The sequence below is a fragment of the Oncorhynchus clarkii genome, chromosome 7 (assembly GCF_045791955.1).
Source record: "Oncorhynchus clarkii lewisi isolate Uvic-CL-2024 chromosome 7, UVic_Ocla_1.0, whole genome shotgun sequence".
NCBI classification, from domain to species: domain Eukaryota; kingdom Metazoa; phylum Chordata; class Actinopteri; order Salmoniformes; family Salmonidae; genus Oncorhynchus; species Oncorhynchus clarkii.
In genome coordinates, this window is record NC_092153.1 from 51,231,160 (window position 1) to 51,248,619 (window position 17,460).

Below are 17,460 nucleotides of genomic sequence, written 5' to 3' on the forward strand. Positions count from 1 at the left end.
ATTGTCTCACATTCCTACCACCAAAGAACAAATCGCACCGACAACCGGTAAAGTACGTTAAAATATCATTTTATTCAACATTCTGGCTTATAGATGTCGTGAGAGGAAACTTTCCTGATTCAAATGCTCATTTTTGCCCGACGTAGAATTCATTGCAATTCAATGTTGGGTTTCTTGGCAACCCTTGCTATTGAAACGGAGTGTAGAAGACGTTGATATAGATAATTGAACCCTTTAAACATGAATTCTGACTTTTCTTCAAGTGGTTGGTAATGTTACTGGCAAAAAGATTCATCCCATTCTTTTTGTTGGCAGAGACCAGTGTAATGGTGAAATGCTGGTGATTTGGGTTTTTTCCCCCATCAGACTACTAGTACAGTCTAAAAGCTCTCACACATCTATTCCCATTTTTCTAAACAAAATTTTAAAAAATTTGCTTTTGTCAGCTGGTCATAAACAGATACCAAAGTGTCCCTTTCAGAAAACTTGTGACTTGTTATTTATAGAAAATGTATCAGCACTAGAAATCTTGTCTTACAATGAAATACTCTGGGTCAAGGCCGAGTTTGTGTGGTAGCCTATACTGCCCTACAAAGGCAAAATGCAGTAACTATGAAGTTGGTCAAAAATCTTTGATCTATTGTAATGGCCAGGTATGTTTTCTGATTAATGTGGTATTTTGTTTCCTGACACAAGAACAAGTCAATTGATCAGAATATATAATGGTGTATCAGAAATTGCTGTCTCTAGACAGAAAAATACTGAAGACAGATTTTGCAGTAAGAAAAATACATAGTTTCTGCATTTTTCCTTTGACATGTACGAGGTATGGGTCTGGGGCATGGTTTTAGTGCAGAGCTCTCCAACCCTGTTCCAGGAGAGCTACCTTCCTGTAGGTTTTCACTCCAACCCCAGTTGTAACTCACCTGATTCAGTTTATCAACCAGCTAATTATTAAAATCAGATTAGGTATCGAGTGAAAACCTACAGGACAGTAAGTAGCTCTCCATGAACAGGGTTGGAGAGCCCTGTTCTATTGGGTGTTGATGTGACTAAAATATGGCTTCTCCCACGTTCTATTACATGGATGTTCAAGGACACTTTCAATGAATGTTGCACACAAAGCACTACAGAGAAACTGGGTTTACTTGATTTTTCACAATAAAAGTCACCATTTAGGAGATTATTTGAGTGAATGTGTTTTTGTATTTAGTTTCAGATTCTAATGTGCTTTGAGCCCTGCAAATTGATACCATGTTGTCAACCAATGAATGATCTCTCTTAGCAATAGTACCGCTGCCATTCACTGTTAACCTTTTGCGATGTAGGCTACTCTGTTCTAACAGTGTATGAGGATCTCTGTTAGGCTTTAGTTTCATGTTTAAAGCATATCTCTCTGATGGGAGAATGTAATGTGGAGCTAGCTATATGACAGTAACCCGAGACACCATCAGTAACTGAATACAGTAATGCATATATCTGTTTTCCTTATGATAAACTGCACAATACAGATGGGATTTATTTGCAGGATGTCAGCAAAAAGACCTAGCCTAGGCCACCTCTAGTGGGCGTTAGATATCGGAGAACTAGTGGCTGCCTAGGGAACAAAAATGGTAATGCTATTGTAGTATACTTAAAAAATATATATTGCACAATTTAGGGCTCTATTCACTCTGTAAAATTGAAGCATCACAGATTCTGCGATATAAATTTAAAGGTCATTTCAAATTGAGCCAACATATGCCGTGTTTACCGTGAATACTGTCTCTGCAAAAGCTGAAACATTGCCTTTAAATTTCAATCACGTAAAGCTGAATTTCTGCAATGCGGATTGAATAGAGCCCTAAATCTTGCTCAATTTAGTTAGTAGACTAACTTTATAATTATACAGAACAAAAATATAAATGCAACAATTTCAATGATTTTCATATAAGGAAATCAGTCAATTCAAAAAAATTATATGGATTTGGGACTTAAGGTTCATGTGACTGGGCAGGGGCGTAAACCTGGGAAGGCATAGGCCCACCCACTGGGGAACCAGGCCCAGCCAATTAGAATGGAGTTTTCCCCCACAAAAAGGCTTCATTACAGACAGAAATAGTCCTCTTTTTCATCAGCTGTACGGGTGGCTGGTCTCAGACGATCCTGCAGGTGACGAAGCCGGATGTGGAGGTCCTGGGCTGGCATGGTTACACGTGGTCTGCGGTTGTGAGGCTGGTCGGACGTACTGCCAAATTCTCTAAAGTGATGTTGGAGGTGGCTTATGGTAGAGAAATTAACTTTCAATTATCTGGCAATAGCTCTGGTAGACATTCCTGCAGTCAGCATTCCAATTGCACGCTCCCTCAACCTGAGATATGTGGCATTGTGTTGTGTGACAAAACTGCACATTTTAGAGTGGCCTTTTATTGTCCTAAGCACAAGGTGCACCTATGTAATGATCATGCTGTTTAATCAACTTCTTGATATGCCACACCTGTCAGGTGGATTGATTATCTTGGCAAAGCAGAAATGCTGACTAACAGGGATGTAAACAAATTTGTACACACCATTTGAAAGAAATAATATTTTTGTGCCTGTGGAACATTTTGGGGATATTTTATTTCAGCTCATGAAACATGGGGCCAGGGTTCAGTGACCAAAAGCAGCTATAATGAATCCCAATCCTGCAAACAGGATTAAATCAATTGAATCATTGCCAATTCACTGGATTAGACATGTTATTTTAAAAGAACCTTCAACCTCCAATAATAGGATTGGAAACCTGTGCATGACTACAGTGACACACGTCTACACTCATTTTCAAACAGGTATTCTGTGAATATCAAATCAAATCAAATTTATTTATATAGCCCTTCGTACATCAGCTGATATCTCAAAGTGCTGTACAGAAACCCAGCCTAAAACCCCAAACAGCAAGCAATGCAGGTGTAGAAGCACGGTGGCTAGGAAAAACTCCCTAGAAAGGCCAAAACCTAGGAAGAAACCTAGAGAGGAACCAGGCTATGTGGGGTGGCCAGTCCTCTTCTGGCTGTGCCTGGTGGAGATTATAACAAAACATGGTCAAGATGTTCAAATGTTCATAGATGACCAGCATGGTCGAATAATAATAAGGCAGAATAGTTGAAACTGGAGCAGCAGCACAGTCAGGTGGACTGGGGACAGCAAGGAGTCATCATGTCAGGTATTCCTGGGGCATGGTCCTAGGGCTCAAGTCCTCCGAGAGAGAGAAAGAAAGAGAGAATTAGAGAGAGCATATGTGGGATGGCCAGTCCTCTTCTGGCTGTGCCGGGTGGAGATTATAACAAAACATGGTCAAGATGTTCAAATGTTCATAAATGAATATAAGACATTAGTGGTAGGCATTATTTTAAATACTGTAACAAAATTGCTTACTGCTTCCAGGATCAAGGTTAGCAGCCCTAAAACATGTAGTACACCCAGTGACGGAAGAGAAAGTGATGCACCCCACTCGCTGTTCAATTAATGTCAATGGGCTTCTTCGTCATTGCAGGCGACTGCCTACTGACTGATCTACAAATCAACTTCCATCATCAATAATGTTAGGGTTGCGTCAATTCGAATCTGGTATCAGGATAAGTATGACACTGAGTCACCGATTGTATACTATGTATTTTTTATTAGCTAAGCAATAAGTGGTAAATGCAATTTTCGTATATACTGTCCCACCTCGCAGGGCAAACAGAGAACTGACTTGTTCTTGACAAAGATAATATAAATATACTCTTGACAGAAATAGTTCCTGCTTCCGAGCCGGCCTGTCAGAGTAGAGACTGGGCGTGGTTTAGACTCACCCAGCCTATCGTTGATTGTTGGCGCAGAGCTGGTCCCGGCCTCCGGGCGCTCCAGTTGATAGATGTAACTGTTGCTGTGAAGAATATCTATGCGCTCATGCTTGATACCGTTATCTCGCACCTGGCTCCTGTTATCTAACAAAAGACTGTTTGTTCTCGCAACGCTACGTTCTGAATGTGCCCCCCCCAACTCATTGCACAGTTCCTGTCTTGATGTTATTCTGTATTTTTCCATCATGAGACAGGCCCATGGCCCTGAAACTGTTAACACTGTTTCAAGTCAGCTATGTTGCATAACACATACATACATCCACACAAGCCAACAGCAGATAATATTCAATCACATATATGGTAACGGGCTATAGTGCATAACACATAATCCTCATAATCCCCCTTTTTACACCCCTGTGTGGTGTAACTACACCATCCGATAAACTAGGTTGCTGATGAACCCAGGAACTTTAAACCTTTATTTTGTGAATATATGAAGTGATGCACATCCCTTTGTTGATTAACATATATATAAACTGAAGTTTTTGATTCCCCCTTTTGACACCCACAAGGGTGTCACTCATTATCCTTTATTTCAGTGGTCCCAACATAGTAATATGTTAATAGCATTTCATGAAAATAATACAAAGTTTATTATTAATAAAACTTTTTTTATTTTTATTATTTTACAGAAGAAAAAAAAAATCAACAAGTGATATATGCTTTTGTCTCCCCCTTTTGACACCCATAAGGGTGTCACTTATCAAAAACAGGATACAACTTTATTGTTTATTGACATGTAAGATATAGAATAAAACTTTGGTCATGGAAAACAGAGTAAAGCAGAGCAAAGCATTATTATAAACCATCTGGTCCTCTCAGCTACTCCTATCCTGTACCAGGTGGGCTCCATGCCACCCAGGGACTCCAAACCTTCACAACAGGGAGAACAAACATACTGGAAAGAAAACTTATCATAAAACAAAAATGTAAAAGAAGGAACTGTGGTGGTGTAATATTTATTCTACTACCTCACCCACAGCATACCATAGGTCATCCTCAGTCAGTCCCATCCTCCCCTGAAAGCTTGATTCAGTATCTCCAACTGGAGCATCAAGCAAAGGCATCATGCCTGAAGCCTTCACCACATCTGTAACAGACTTCTTAAAACACGGTATGATGCAAGCAGCACAACACATCAATAATAAAAATACAAGAATTAGGGTCAGAAATCCAGTAATCACCATACCAGTGTACTTACCAAACCAGGCTCCCAACCAAGAGAACAGTCCAGACTCCTCCACCCCCGCCATGGTCCTCATCTCAGCAGATAGTGCATCAAGCCCACTAAGGGCCTTAGATATACTACCATCAGGACTGGTGTTATTAGGAATAAACGTGCAACATTGTTCACCGAACATCTTACAGACACCCCTCTTACTGGCAAGAAGCATATCCAAAGCAGGTCTATTCTGGCTGGCAACCCTAGATGTGGCCTCCAGCTGTTCAGACATACCAGTGAGTGCATCATGAGAGTCATTCACAAAACGCTGTTGATTATAGTAGATATAATTAATCCATGCAGTCTGTCTTGCATCCACTATGGCTGGACCTATAATAGGTAGTAAGTGCCAGAGTCCGTCATTCCTACCCAAGGCCTGAAACTCATGAGTAACCCCCACTGGCACCCCCAACAGATTAGTGTGTATGTCAACTACATCCTCCGTCCATGGAGCACTACGTCTATGTGTCCCATGGGATGGAATGTTTTCAGGCCCCCTGGATACAGAACCCAACAGCTGTTCAGCAGCAACATCAACAATGGTCAGTGGAATTATCAGACTGGTCAGAGCACACGCACCTTGCCAGTCTCCTCTAAGAATGGATCTCAGTATTCTTTTGGGTCCACATATCCACCACACATCGGCCAGACCACTAGTTTGGTTTAGGCCTGCAACTGGCCAAGTGGCATTGATGGTCCTGTTACTACTGCAATCAGCTTCAGGCAATCTCCCATAGTCTATGCCATTACCTGTACCCGTGATGCAACTGTAATTGCCTCCATATGCCTTAACACCCCAAGGGGCCCGATGAGGAGGTATTGTAGGAAACACAAGGCTCAAAGAAGAACAGAGGGTTGAATTGGGCTTAACCTGGTAAAAACTTCTCAGAATACACAACCACCCCTCTCCTTCTCCTATAACAAATGGGTGTGTAGCCAGAACAGGTCAAGCATGACCACATATAATGCAGTCCTTTCTTTTCAGGGTCTTAGCTGTATACCTCATATAAGACAGCCACAAATTGTCCCTACCATCAAAACCAGTCTCAGTGCCTAATTGATCAATAGCTGAATAGTCTCTAACGTTAATTACCTGAATGGGATTTGACACAGTGGTGGTGGGTGGCAGGCTCGGTCCAGGGGTGGTAGAGGAGTGTGTCTGGCTCTGGTTCGTCTGGGACCTCTATGGTTTTGGCAGCACCTTCATAGAAAACACACCCATCGTGTCTGTCCCGGTCCTTTGTAGTCCGAGGGTGTAAGTGCCTGCATCAGAGAGCTTAATGGTTTTGATGGTTAGTAGGATTTCATCACCTTTACAGAGTTCAACAGTGCTCCCAGGTTTCCCCCATATCATGGAAAACCTATCCACCTTTGTGGGATCCCCTATGCTATAAGGATACCCACTTCTCCAATCCCAGAACTGTCCCAAGTTGGTTATCATGTAATTCCCATATGGACACCCTCCCCCATTACACAGGTACACTGGCACTCCTGTACACAGGTGTTAAAACCAAACACAAATATCTCAATTTCTTCCCTGCCCTGTTGGCTCAAAATATGTCCCAAATACTTAACATGAGTCTACCATAATTAAAACTTATCCTAGCTAATTTTCACACCACATTCATCAGAGAAAATATAATGACACTATAATGTAAATTTCACTGCCTTTTTGTATTAAATTACCTTAATATCAGTATTACAAATGACCCTAGATTCTCCATCCAAATGGCTTTCCACTGAGGCTGATCAGACAACAAAGGAAAGTTACAATGGAGGTCATAAGTCATACCACCCCTCCAAAGAAGTGTTTCTTACTATATTAAACAACATTCCTTTATCAAAAGATTTCACCTATTTAATTAAGACTCAGAAAATAAAAACGTATAATATTTCACATGTGAGTGTACTTACTATATTTAAGATATCATGTCTCTGGGAAATGGAAATGTACTCCCTCCAATCATTAGTTTTAAATTTACTCGATGTTTCATGTAACCCATTCAATCTTTCTCCAAATTGTCTCCCCAAAATACTTCTTAAAAACCCTGCCATTAGACACACACAACTGTGATAAACGTGCACTGTCCCTTTAACATAAAATAAACTCAGCCTGCAATCCACTTTGCGGGCCTTTCATCATTCCCCATGATGCAAATCCTATAAATATTTGAATTGCAATCAGAATGAATTTGAGTCTATGTTTTTCGTTATGTCACCAGTATTTAACCAGGCTCCCCGTCGACTGGGAGCCCGTTGGGCGCGGCAATACTGCCCTCTTCTATCCATCGTCTGTATAATTTCTCCTTTCTTTCTCCAATCTTTTCCCTCTTTTCCTCCATTGGTCTCTAATACTGATTTCAATGTTTTCAACACATTCTCTGCTTCCTGATTAGCCATTGTCTAATGTATTTCAATTACTTGTTTAATTTGAATACAATATAAATTATCAGGTTCAATTGTGTGCTGCCTTGGAATGTGTCCCAATCTAGCCACTGTCTAGTAAACACCGTGCACTTCTCCTTTACCGTTTCAAAACATAACCTAGGTCTCACACCTGTTATTTACCCGAAGGTCATACAAACTTGGTATTAGTACATCGACTTAATACCTAATGTACCACAATCATACGGTTCGACTCTCTCAAACCTTCAAACATACGTCAGTTCGAATCACTCAAACTTGCAAACATACATCAGTTCGAATCACTCCAACCTGCAAACATATACGGTTGAATCACTCCAACCTGCAAACATATACGGTTGAATCACTCCAACCTGCAAACATATACGGTTGAATCACTCAAACATACAACAGTTCGAATCACTCAAACCTGCAAACATATACGGTTGAATCACTCAAACATACAACAGTTCGAATCACTCAAACCTGCAAACATATACGGTTGAATCACTCCAACATACAACAGTTCGAATCACTCAAACCTGCAAACATATACGGTTGAATCACTCCAACCTGCAAACATATACGGTTGAATCACTCAAACATACAACAGTTCGAATCACTCAAACCTGCAAACATATACGGTTGAATCACTCAAACATACGTCAGTTCGAATCACTCAATTTAAATAATAAAAATGCGCAGTTATTTATCCTCCCTTACTCTTATGCAATATAACCAGGTACTATAACCCTTATAAGGATCTATAAATCTTTCATTCAAACTTGATACCAGCTACAACTGAAATATCTAATGTACTACATATGCTTCCGCAACCATCCAATGTAACACAGGTCTTTTTAATTTGTTGGCCTGCAAATTCTATCCGTAGATCATTCACTCTGATACAGCGCGCCCACTTATATCCCAGTGTTACTGCACTCACTCTAAATTTACCCAAAGTAAATATCCATTTATACTATAAAAATGTCCTCATGCATACCAGTACACAGCATTCATTGTTACGTTGCGATCCTGCTCACACACACACACTAGTGAATTCCTTTAACCAATCCGATTCACCGTCATTCAAACAACGGTACGCGTTACACCAACCGACCCATTTAGTATTACATTCGTTGTTATACCATAAGAGCGATCGGTCAGTTCAAAATTGCATTTACCACTATGTATTCCTCATGATCCTTTAACGATATTAATTAATAGAATTTTGTTATTTACATCAAACAGGTGTCTCACAAAACTAAATTCAGCTATGTTACATAACACATACATACATCCACACAAGCCAACAGCAGATAATATTCAATCACATATATGGTAACGGGCTATAGTGCATAACACAGAATCCTCATAATAACTACTTGTTAAAATTCGTAGATCAGTCAGTCCTTTACAATTGACCAATAATAAATACGGTTTTGATCCTTTCGAATTTGGCAATTGAACTAACAAGACCAGCCTCGATGAATCTATGGAAGACACACCAGTTAAGAAGACCAGAACTGACCATTTTTTTTCAACGGTAAACGGCATCAGTGAACTATCTTCATTTATCCACCATCTTTGGTAGACCTCCAAATAAACTGGCAGCATTTAGACAGGCAGCAACAAATGTTCTTATTATTTATTTATTTTTACACTAATTGGTCTACACTAATTGGTCTAAAAGACCAATATCAGAATTGGGTTGCCTGTCTAAACGCAGCCATAGATGTGCAGCTTGAACGAAGCCTTAACGGCTAGGTGTACTGTGCTCTGATTGGTTAATAATGTGTGGCACATGGTATATTTTCACCTGTAGTAGCGAAGTTCTGAACAGAAGCGCGAACGGAACAGGCAACAGGTCAGATGGACTAGACCTGCGCGATTAATGGAATGTGGTGTTACTAGCACAAGCCTGTAAAATTACAGGTAAGCGAAATTATAAAACAATAGTGAATAGATTACTTGTATATTTTATTTGATATTAAACTGAACGATTCTTGAAATTAAAACAAATGTATAGCCTTCATATTTTGCTGAAAACTATTTGCATGGCTACTGTATTTTGCCAAGATTGTATGGTTACTGTTAATAAGACACAATACCATCATTTACTCATATGAGTTATATCCTCATTACAATTGCCTTTGTTAAAACATCACTGAAATAGTCCTATGGGAGTGGCAAGATCAGAAAAATACTTTGACCCTGGTGTTGAATATCAGCTAGCAAATCTTAACCTGCCTTATGACAATGAAGTGTTATTGCCCATGTTACTTTAATGCCCCCAGCGTATGTGTATGTCTGAACAATTCCTGCAACAATGTTTACAGTGCAGTTTGTCCTAAATGGATTGGGAATGACACATTTGTTTTTCATTGTGTGTCAGGTGACTCACCATCAAAGTCATACTTCTATGTCAGAAGTGGTGAGCTGAAGTAATGATTAACTAGATGATCTGTGGTCTGTCATTCTGAGGAAACGTCAGCAGGTTTTTACCCCACCGGCACAATAGCTATTAAAGCTTTGTACACGCAGTACAGCAACTGAATATACTGTGTGGTGATAACCTGCATATATTTATTTTCCCTTCTTGTGAACCCTCAAACAATATTTTCCAAGACTTTGCTTTCAGCCATAGAGCAGGCGGATCACACACATTGGCATGCTAGGGGTATGAGGGTTCAAGTATTTTGTGTCTCTTAGTTAAACATCTGTGAAATACATAGTACAAGACACAATGGAGGTTATTAATTTAATATATTAAGCACTTGGGACTGGAAGGTTCTATCTGCAAAAAGCAGATTCTGAGATAAGATAATTGACTTAAAAGTGGCGGCCGGTAGCCTAGCAGTTAGAGCCAGTAACCGAATGGTTTCTGGTTCAAATACCCGAGTTGACAAGATGAAAAATCGATCGATGTGCCATTGAGCAAGGCACTTAACAATAATTTGCTCCAGGGGTGCCATACTACTATGGCTGACCCTGTAAAATAACAAATTTCAGTACACCTATCCGGTGTATGTGACAAAAATATTTTTGCCAGTAAAGTAACTGAGTCGTTAAAAGTGTTAGGCCAGTAACCGCAAGGTTGCTGGTTCAAATCCCCTAGCTGACTAGGTGAAAAAAGTATGTGCCCTTGAGCAAGGCACTTAACCCTAATTGCTCCTGTATGTTGCTCCTAATTGCTCCTGTATGTTGCTCTGGATGAGAGTGTCTGCTAAATGACGTAAATGTAAAAGGTTCTGTATCCTCATTGGTTTGAATGGTGTCAGCAATTTTTATATTGTATTTCTTTGAATTTAACATGAATTGGGGGGTATTTACAGTATCATATAGGTGACAAATATGCAGGTAGAATCTTAAGTCCTAATCTCTCAATATTGTGCATATCTCACATCTAGTGAATCATACATTGGAACATGCTATACAGTAGGAGACTGATAACCACTGATAAGGCATTTTATTACTTTTCTATCCAGTATCGACTGTATTGTTATTCCCCTTTAGAACACTTGTCTTTTGAACCAGAATAGATGGTGTCGTGTACTATCCATTGTCTGAATGACCTGCTACTGCCCTGCTATTTGCATGAGATCAGTCTAGATTGTGCCAGGTTGAAAGACAACAAACGTTATCACGAACTTCACATTCAAATTCAGAGCTCAAGAGCTGAAGATTGCAGGTTGGATGTATACTTTACATAAATGCTTGTGGATAGGGGACTTAACTTCCACAGGGAAATGGCCTGGTCAGGATGGAGCACTGTAACGTGACAAAGCCTCAGCAGTGAACAGAACAAGACTGCTATTGTGTATACTGACCTACTTAGTAGCCCCACTCAGGTGTTGAAACCAGAGTAGAGGCATTTCTTATAAATCAGGTATTACTTTATTATGGTCTCAGTCAAAACACCACAAGAGCTACTTCAATATAATATTTGAGGTTTTTTGTTAGTTGTGCATTCATTCACACAATATGGAAAAAGGTGTGAAGAGGGATGTTCAACAACATCGTTACCTACATTATTTTACATTTTTCAAATACATACAGGAGAGGCTACTCTATCTATACCAACAGGTATATGGTTAAGTAGGATGCAGCGGTAAGGAGGGATATCATTTGTATTGTCTATTATTCTCGCTGAAATTGATCCTGCTGAAGGAGATTAGAGTAGCGTGCTGTAATCTGAGTCACGTGTGGCCAGGAGAGTAGTTAGCTAAGATATCGCACAGAACATTACTTAGCTACGATACCCTGTTATTCTCCACTAGCTCTGCTACCCATTCATCAGGTCCGTGTGAATCTGACTGTCATATAAAAAGGTTTAGAAAAGTGTGTGTGTGTGTGTGTGTGTGTGTGTGTGTGTGTGTGTGTGTGTGTGTGTGTGTGTGTGTGTGTGTGTGTGTGTGTGTGTGTGTGTGTGTGTGTGTGTGTGTGTGTGTGTGTGTGTGTGTGTGGAATCAAATTATATTTGATTAGCTAAGTTTTATTTGTGGACAATTAGATATAGTAATTAGAAATAGTAACGAGTGATATATTCAAAGTTCCAAGTTTAGTTAATGATTTTATTCGTACATCAAGTTGTTTGTATTTCTTTTTGACAGGGAAAGAACGGTTCTCCACTACCAACTTATTTTATTACCTTGGACTTGAGAAACCTTAATCTTTACAATGCCAAAGAGTGACACATGGCCCGGTGGGGTCACCATAGGGACGATCACTGGCATGGACAGTGCGGGCAGCTGTGACAGTGTTTTCAGTATGAACTCTGGATTTGTAAGTACATTTGGTCATCCTCACATTTCTCAAGTTGTATTCCTGAACCTGCAGCAAGCTGTCCCAACAAGAAATAGATTTTGTGACAAATGACTGCATCTCAGAATGAACTGAATTGACAATAGCTTCAGGGATTTGTGGGGGACAGTTTGACATTTTGGCAATGAAGCCCCTTTTTCTACTCACTCAGAGTCAGATGAACTCATGGCAACGATTTGTTTGTCTTTTAAGTTGGTCTGGTGTATCTTACAGAGTGACAATAGCCTCAAGCACCTGTCTGCTGAGGAGAGGGCATGTCTCATGTTCTTGGAGGAGACCATAGAGTCCCTAGAGACTGAGGAGGACAATGGACTGTCCAATGATGAGCCTGACTGCCTGCCCACCACCGGCAACGTGGCCACCAAGATGGCCCACCTCTCTGCCTCCATGGGCCAAAACAAGCTCAACAGTGAGTGACCTGCCCAGGAGGGAATTACATCCTCTTAAATATCAACATACTGTATTTTAGTGGTGTGCATTCATGGATGCCAAAGGAAGCCAGTCTTTCCTAAAAAATGGACCAAGAAAAAGATATACAATTAATTATCTTTCATCTCTCTGTGTTTTCATAATTTCCCTTTAATTCGGAATAGGCTTAATGTACACTATATATACAAAAGTATGTGGACACCACTTCATATTAGTAGATTCGGCTATTTCAGCCACACCCATTGCTGACAGGCGTATAACGTTGAGCACACAGCCATGCAATCTTCAGAGATTGACTTTCAACGTGGCACCGTCATAGGATGCCACCTTTCCAACAACAATTTCTGCCCTGCTAGAGCTGCCCCAGTCAACTGTAAGTACTTTTATTGTGAAGTGGAAACGTCTAGGAGCAACAACGGCTCAGCCACGAAGTGGTAGGCCACACAAGCTCAAAAAACGGGACCACAGAGTGCTGATGCCCATAGCGGGTAAAAATTGTCTGTCCTCGTTTGCAAGACTAACTACCGAGTAACAAACTGCCTCTGAAAGCAATGTCAGCACAATAACTGTTGGTCAGGATGAAATGGGTTTCCATGGTCGAGCAGCCGCACACAAGCCTAAGATCACCATGTGCTATGCCAAGCGTCGGCTGGAGTGATGTAAGGCTTTGGCGGATGCCAGGAGAGCGTTGCCTGCCCCAAAGCATAGTGCCAACTGTAGAGTTTGGTGGAGGAGGAATAATGGTCTGGGGATGCTTTTCCTGATTCAGGTTAGGCCCCTTAGTGGCAGTGAAGAGAAATCTTAACGTTACAGCATACAATGACATTCTAGATGATTCTGTGCTTCCAACTTTGTGGCAACCGTTTGAGGAAGGCCCTTTCCTGTTTCAGCATGACAATGCCCCTGTGCACAAAGCGAGGTCCATACAGGAATGGTTTGTCGAGATCAGTGTGGAAGAACTTGACTGGCCTGCACAGAGCCCTGACCTCAACCCTATCGAACACCTTTGGGCTGAATTGGAACACCGACTGCAACCCAGGCCTAATCGCCAAACATCAGTGCCCAACCTCACTAATGCTCTTGTGGCTGAATGGAAGCAAGTCCCCGCAGCAAGGTTCCAACATCTAGTGGAAAGCTTTCCCAGAAGAGTGGAGGCTGTTATAGCAGCAAAGGGGGACCAACTCCATATTAGTAATCATGATTTTGGAATGAGATGTTCAATGAGCCGGTGTCCACATACTTTTGGTCATGTAGTGTATCACGGTCACTAGGCAAATTAACTAACAGGTTATAGAGCAAACAACACAATTATCACAACACACAGGTTGTGATATGGCTTTTTTTCCTGGCTTCCATAGTGATTTTTACCCACGCACCACTACTGTAGTACATTCATCCATTTCAGCAGGGGAAAAAAGCATCTAATGATCATTTTGTTTGTCTTTTAGATGTATCAAAATATCCCAGTGATGAGTACGGTTACCTGGTTCCTACTCCGTTCATCCTGGCCAACAGCACCTCCTGCATCCTGTCCAAGCCCAGGCCAGGAATACCCCCAAATAATGAGAACTCTCACCCAAAGCCCCAGGTCATTGCCTTGGACAACACGCCATCTCAGAGCCATCACCCTTGTGTACCCCCTGAGGTCAATGTTGTGGTGATACCCCCTCCATCAAAGCCCAAAGACTACCCTTGTCAGAGACCACCCTCTTCACCCAGGGGCCCTCTGTCCTATGAGGCCCTAGTGCAGCTGAGGAAGAGTGCGTCCATGAAGAGAACCCTTCAAAGTGCCACAGCTGAGACCAGAGACTGGAACAGGCAGCCCTCTTCATCAGCCGTTCCCATTGGCCTGCACCATGGGAGCACACCCAGAGACCCGTCAGTCACCCCAGCCCAGGTCACACTCCCCCAAGAGCCCAGCAAGCAGAATGACAGTCCTCCAGTAGTGTTCCCAAAACCCCCCAAAATACCCTCCCACATTGCCCTGAATACCCAAAAGGTTACAGCCAACCCCACCACAGACTCCAGTGCCCCTTCCTTGAGCTCATCACCCACTGACAGGCATTTGTCGGACTCCCAAAAGGTGAGAAAGGAGGCCCTGCAGAAGCTGGGGCTCCTGAGAGACAATAATGAGTCCCAACCTAAGTCTGTTACGCCACTGTGCTCCTCCAAATTTCACTCCACCTGTGACCCAACTTCAGCCAGTGTGGGAGTTAAAGCTCAACCCCACGGTAACTCAACAAGAAGCCAGCCCTCATCCACCTCCCAAGGACCCAGAGAACCTAGCAGCAGGCCGGTACAAAGCAGCAGCTTCCTACATCGCTCTAGGAGTGAGGAGCAGCCCCCCATACCGCCCTCACACCTTACCAAACCCAGTGGGGTCAAAGCTGTCACCCTAGAGCGTTCTGGGGTGGGGCTTGGGACCTACGTGGCCGACCACCGGAAACCTCCCCAGGGTGGACGTTGCACCCCACCTGCTCCCACCAAAGCCCCAGAGCAGGAGAAAACAACCCTCGCTGCCCAGCCAGTGTCCACCCACAAGACCCCGCACTGCCCGGGCTTCAGTGTGGTGATGGTGCCCAGCATGGGAGAAGACAGACGAGAGGCTCTTAGGAAGCTGGGGCTGCTGAAAGACTAGGCCTGGAGAGAAGGTATCTCTTCCCAGTGGTTAAATGGATATATAAAAGGGGTATCAAATGGAACAGACTTCCAGCACCGTAGGCAGAGAAGCAGCATAAAGGGAATTTTATGGATTTCTGTAAATATTTTTTAGCACTGAACGTGCTGGTTTATCAGGAAAATACCTTCTTTCTTCCTTTTCTGTCTGTAAAACCTCTTACTGCAGGTTAGTTTTCATGTCAGTTGTTTGTTAACATGATATTTGCAAATTGTTTTTAAAGGATTTTGCTGTTACAGAATCAGTCACTGCACACTCATACAGTAGATCAGAGGAATGAAAGCAACAGGCTTATTCAGAGAGGTTGGGTTAAATGCGGAAGACACATTTCAGTTGAATGCATTCAGTTGTACAACTGACTGGATATCCCCCTTTCCTATTCATCATATTTTTGGTATAATTGCTGTGTAACAGACTGCGTTCATGGTATGCTTGAGATGAGAACATGTATTTGACCATACATATTTTGTCTTCTCTAATGCATATTTGTTTTTGGTCCATATCTCTAAAGGCCATACATGCAATTGTGTTAGGGCCCATTGTACATTTGAGAGGACATTCTGGGCTTTTCAATGATATCACTTGTGGGGGTGTGACTTGATTTTTTTTCTGCCTGGTTCTTCAAAAATGGCAACCATCACAATTAGCACATTTTATAGTAAGGGTAGCATTTTTGTGATTTTGATATTCAAATTGTTTCTAATAGGTAAATATAATTTCTTCACATTAAATAAGACATTGTTAATAAAGTGGACATCAAGATGCGCTGTTTTTCACGTACTGTCCCCATTTACTGTAATGTTTTTTTTATTTTTAAATTGACTATAAACAGAGTCCCAAAGAAACATTTATTCACCCAAAACACCTTTCCACCTGCCTTACCTTTCTCCCCCTCGATGCACCCTCCTCTCTTACAGACTACTCATTTTACACATGCCACTTTCGCAATGAGAAAGCCTACTCAGCTATCTGCGTGTTATCAGATTATCTTGGACTGCACCTCTATGAACTTGTCCTACTGAACAGACCGACCAGTGCTTTCTTTTCTGTGCTGGTCATTCTTGATGTCCAAAGAACTCTTTCTTTTCATTTAACGGTATAAGAGAAAGGTCAGTGTCTTATATATTGTTGGAATGCTCTCTGGTAATTGTCATATCATCAGTGGTACCACTGCAGTTCTCTCTCAGTGAGGTATTATTATAGTGGAGCCGTATCCATGTCTGAGCTGAGTACTTTGTATACGATGGTGTCACATCTCGCAACTGAAAGAACCGCGGTCGGTCAAGTCGTATTGAACAATAGATGAAAAAAATCTAGCCTTTGCCTAAGTGGGAAACACGATACGGAGAAAGAAGAGATGGTTTGATTCATCGATATTCAGATGAAAGGGACACACAACCCTGAATGATTTTCCATTGTGATGGTAATGTACGTGGTTAGGGACATTAACTTAAATGTCATATTCAGAATTGTCAGAGGTACTGGAATTTGTCATTTTCTGGAATGCTAAATAAAAAAAATTGCAGAGGAAGCCGGGCTCAGATTGCTTGTAAAAACCAATTCAAGTTGGCTGTGTCACTCAGCTCCCTGGAGATCACAAGGTCACTCCACACTTGTCTTTTTTGCAGACAACAGGGAGGTTTGTCTTTGACACATTTTTTCAGAGGCCAGGAAACCGGAGGCTAACCTACACGGTCATCTGTGGCCTGTTAACACTCTGCTTATATGACAACACCACCCTGGCCGCAGAGCACTCCTTGAGTCATCCATCTGATGTCACATTGAAACTGGTCTAACATGTTTGGCTCTCGGATCTAATTTCTTCCCTGATGGTGAAGATGACCTTCCTATTACTGATGCTCACTGCTAAATATTTTACAAACAGACACATTCTGTGAAGTGATTGAGAACTAGACATGAAATGAACAAGATCTACAGAAAATATATTGTATTAACAGTTAATCCAAAAACCACAACAGTGATAAATAATACATTCAGGGTTGGATAAACCATATCACAGCATTAAGAGTGAATGCAAG

The 17,460-nt window shown here is 41.6% G+C and overlaps 1 protein-coding gene across 1 annotated transcript; it reads left to right on the forward strand.

Annotated features, from left to right (window-relative positions):
• The first annotated feature begins 9,345 nt into the window (after window positions 1–9,345).
• Window positions 9,346–16,613, forward strand: LOC139414293 (specifically androgen-regulated gene protein-like). Its single transcript, XM_071162204.1, has 4 exons — window positions 9,346–9,426; window positions 12,105–12,276; window positions 12,529–12,724; window positions 14,193–16,613. The coding sequence occupies exons 2-4, from the start codon at window positions 12,172–12,174 to the stop codon at window positions 15,380–15,382; spliced, it is 1,491 nt and encodes a 496-aa protein (XP_071018305.1). The 5' UTR covers window positions 9,346–9,426; window positions 12,105–12,171; the 3' UTR covers window positions 15,383–16,613.
• The last annotated feature ends 847 nt before the right edge of the window (window positions 16,614–17,460 follow it).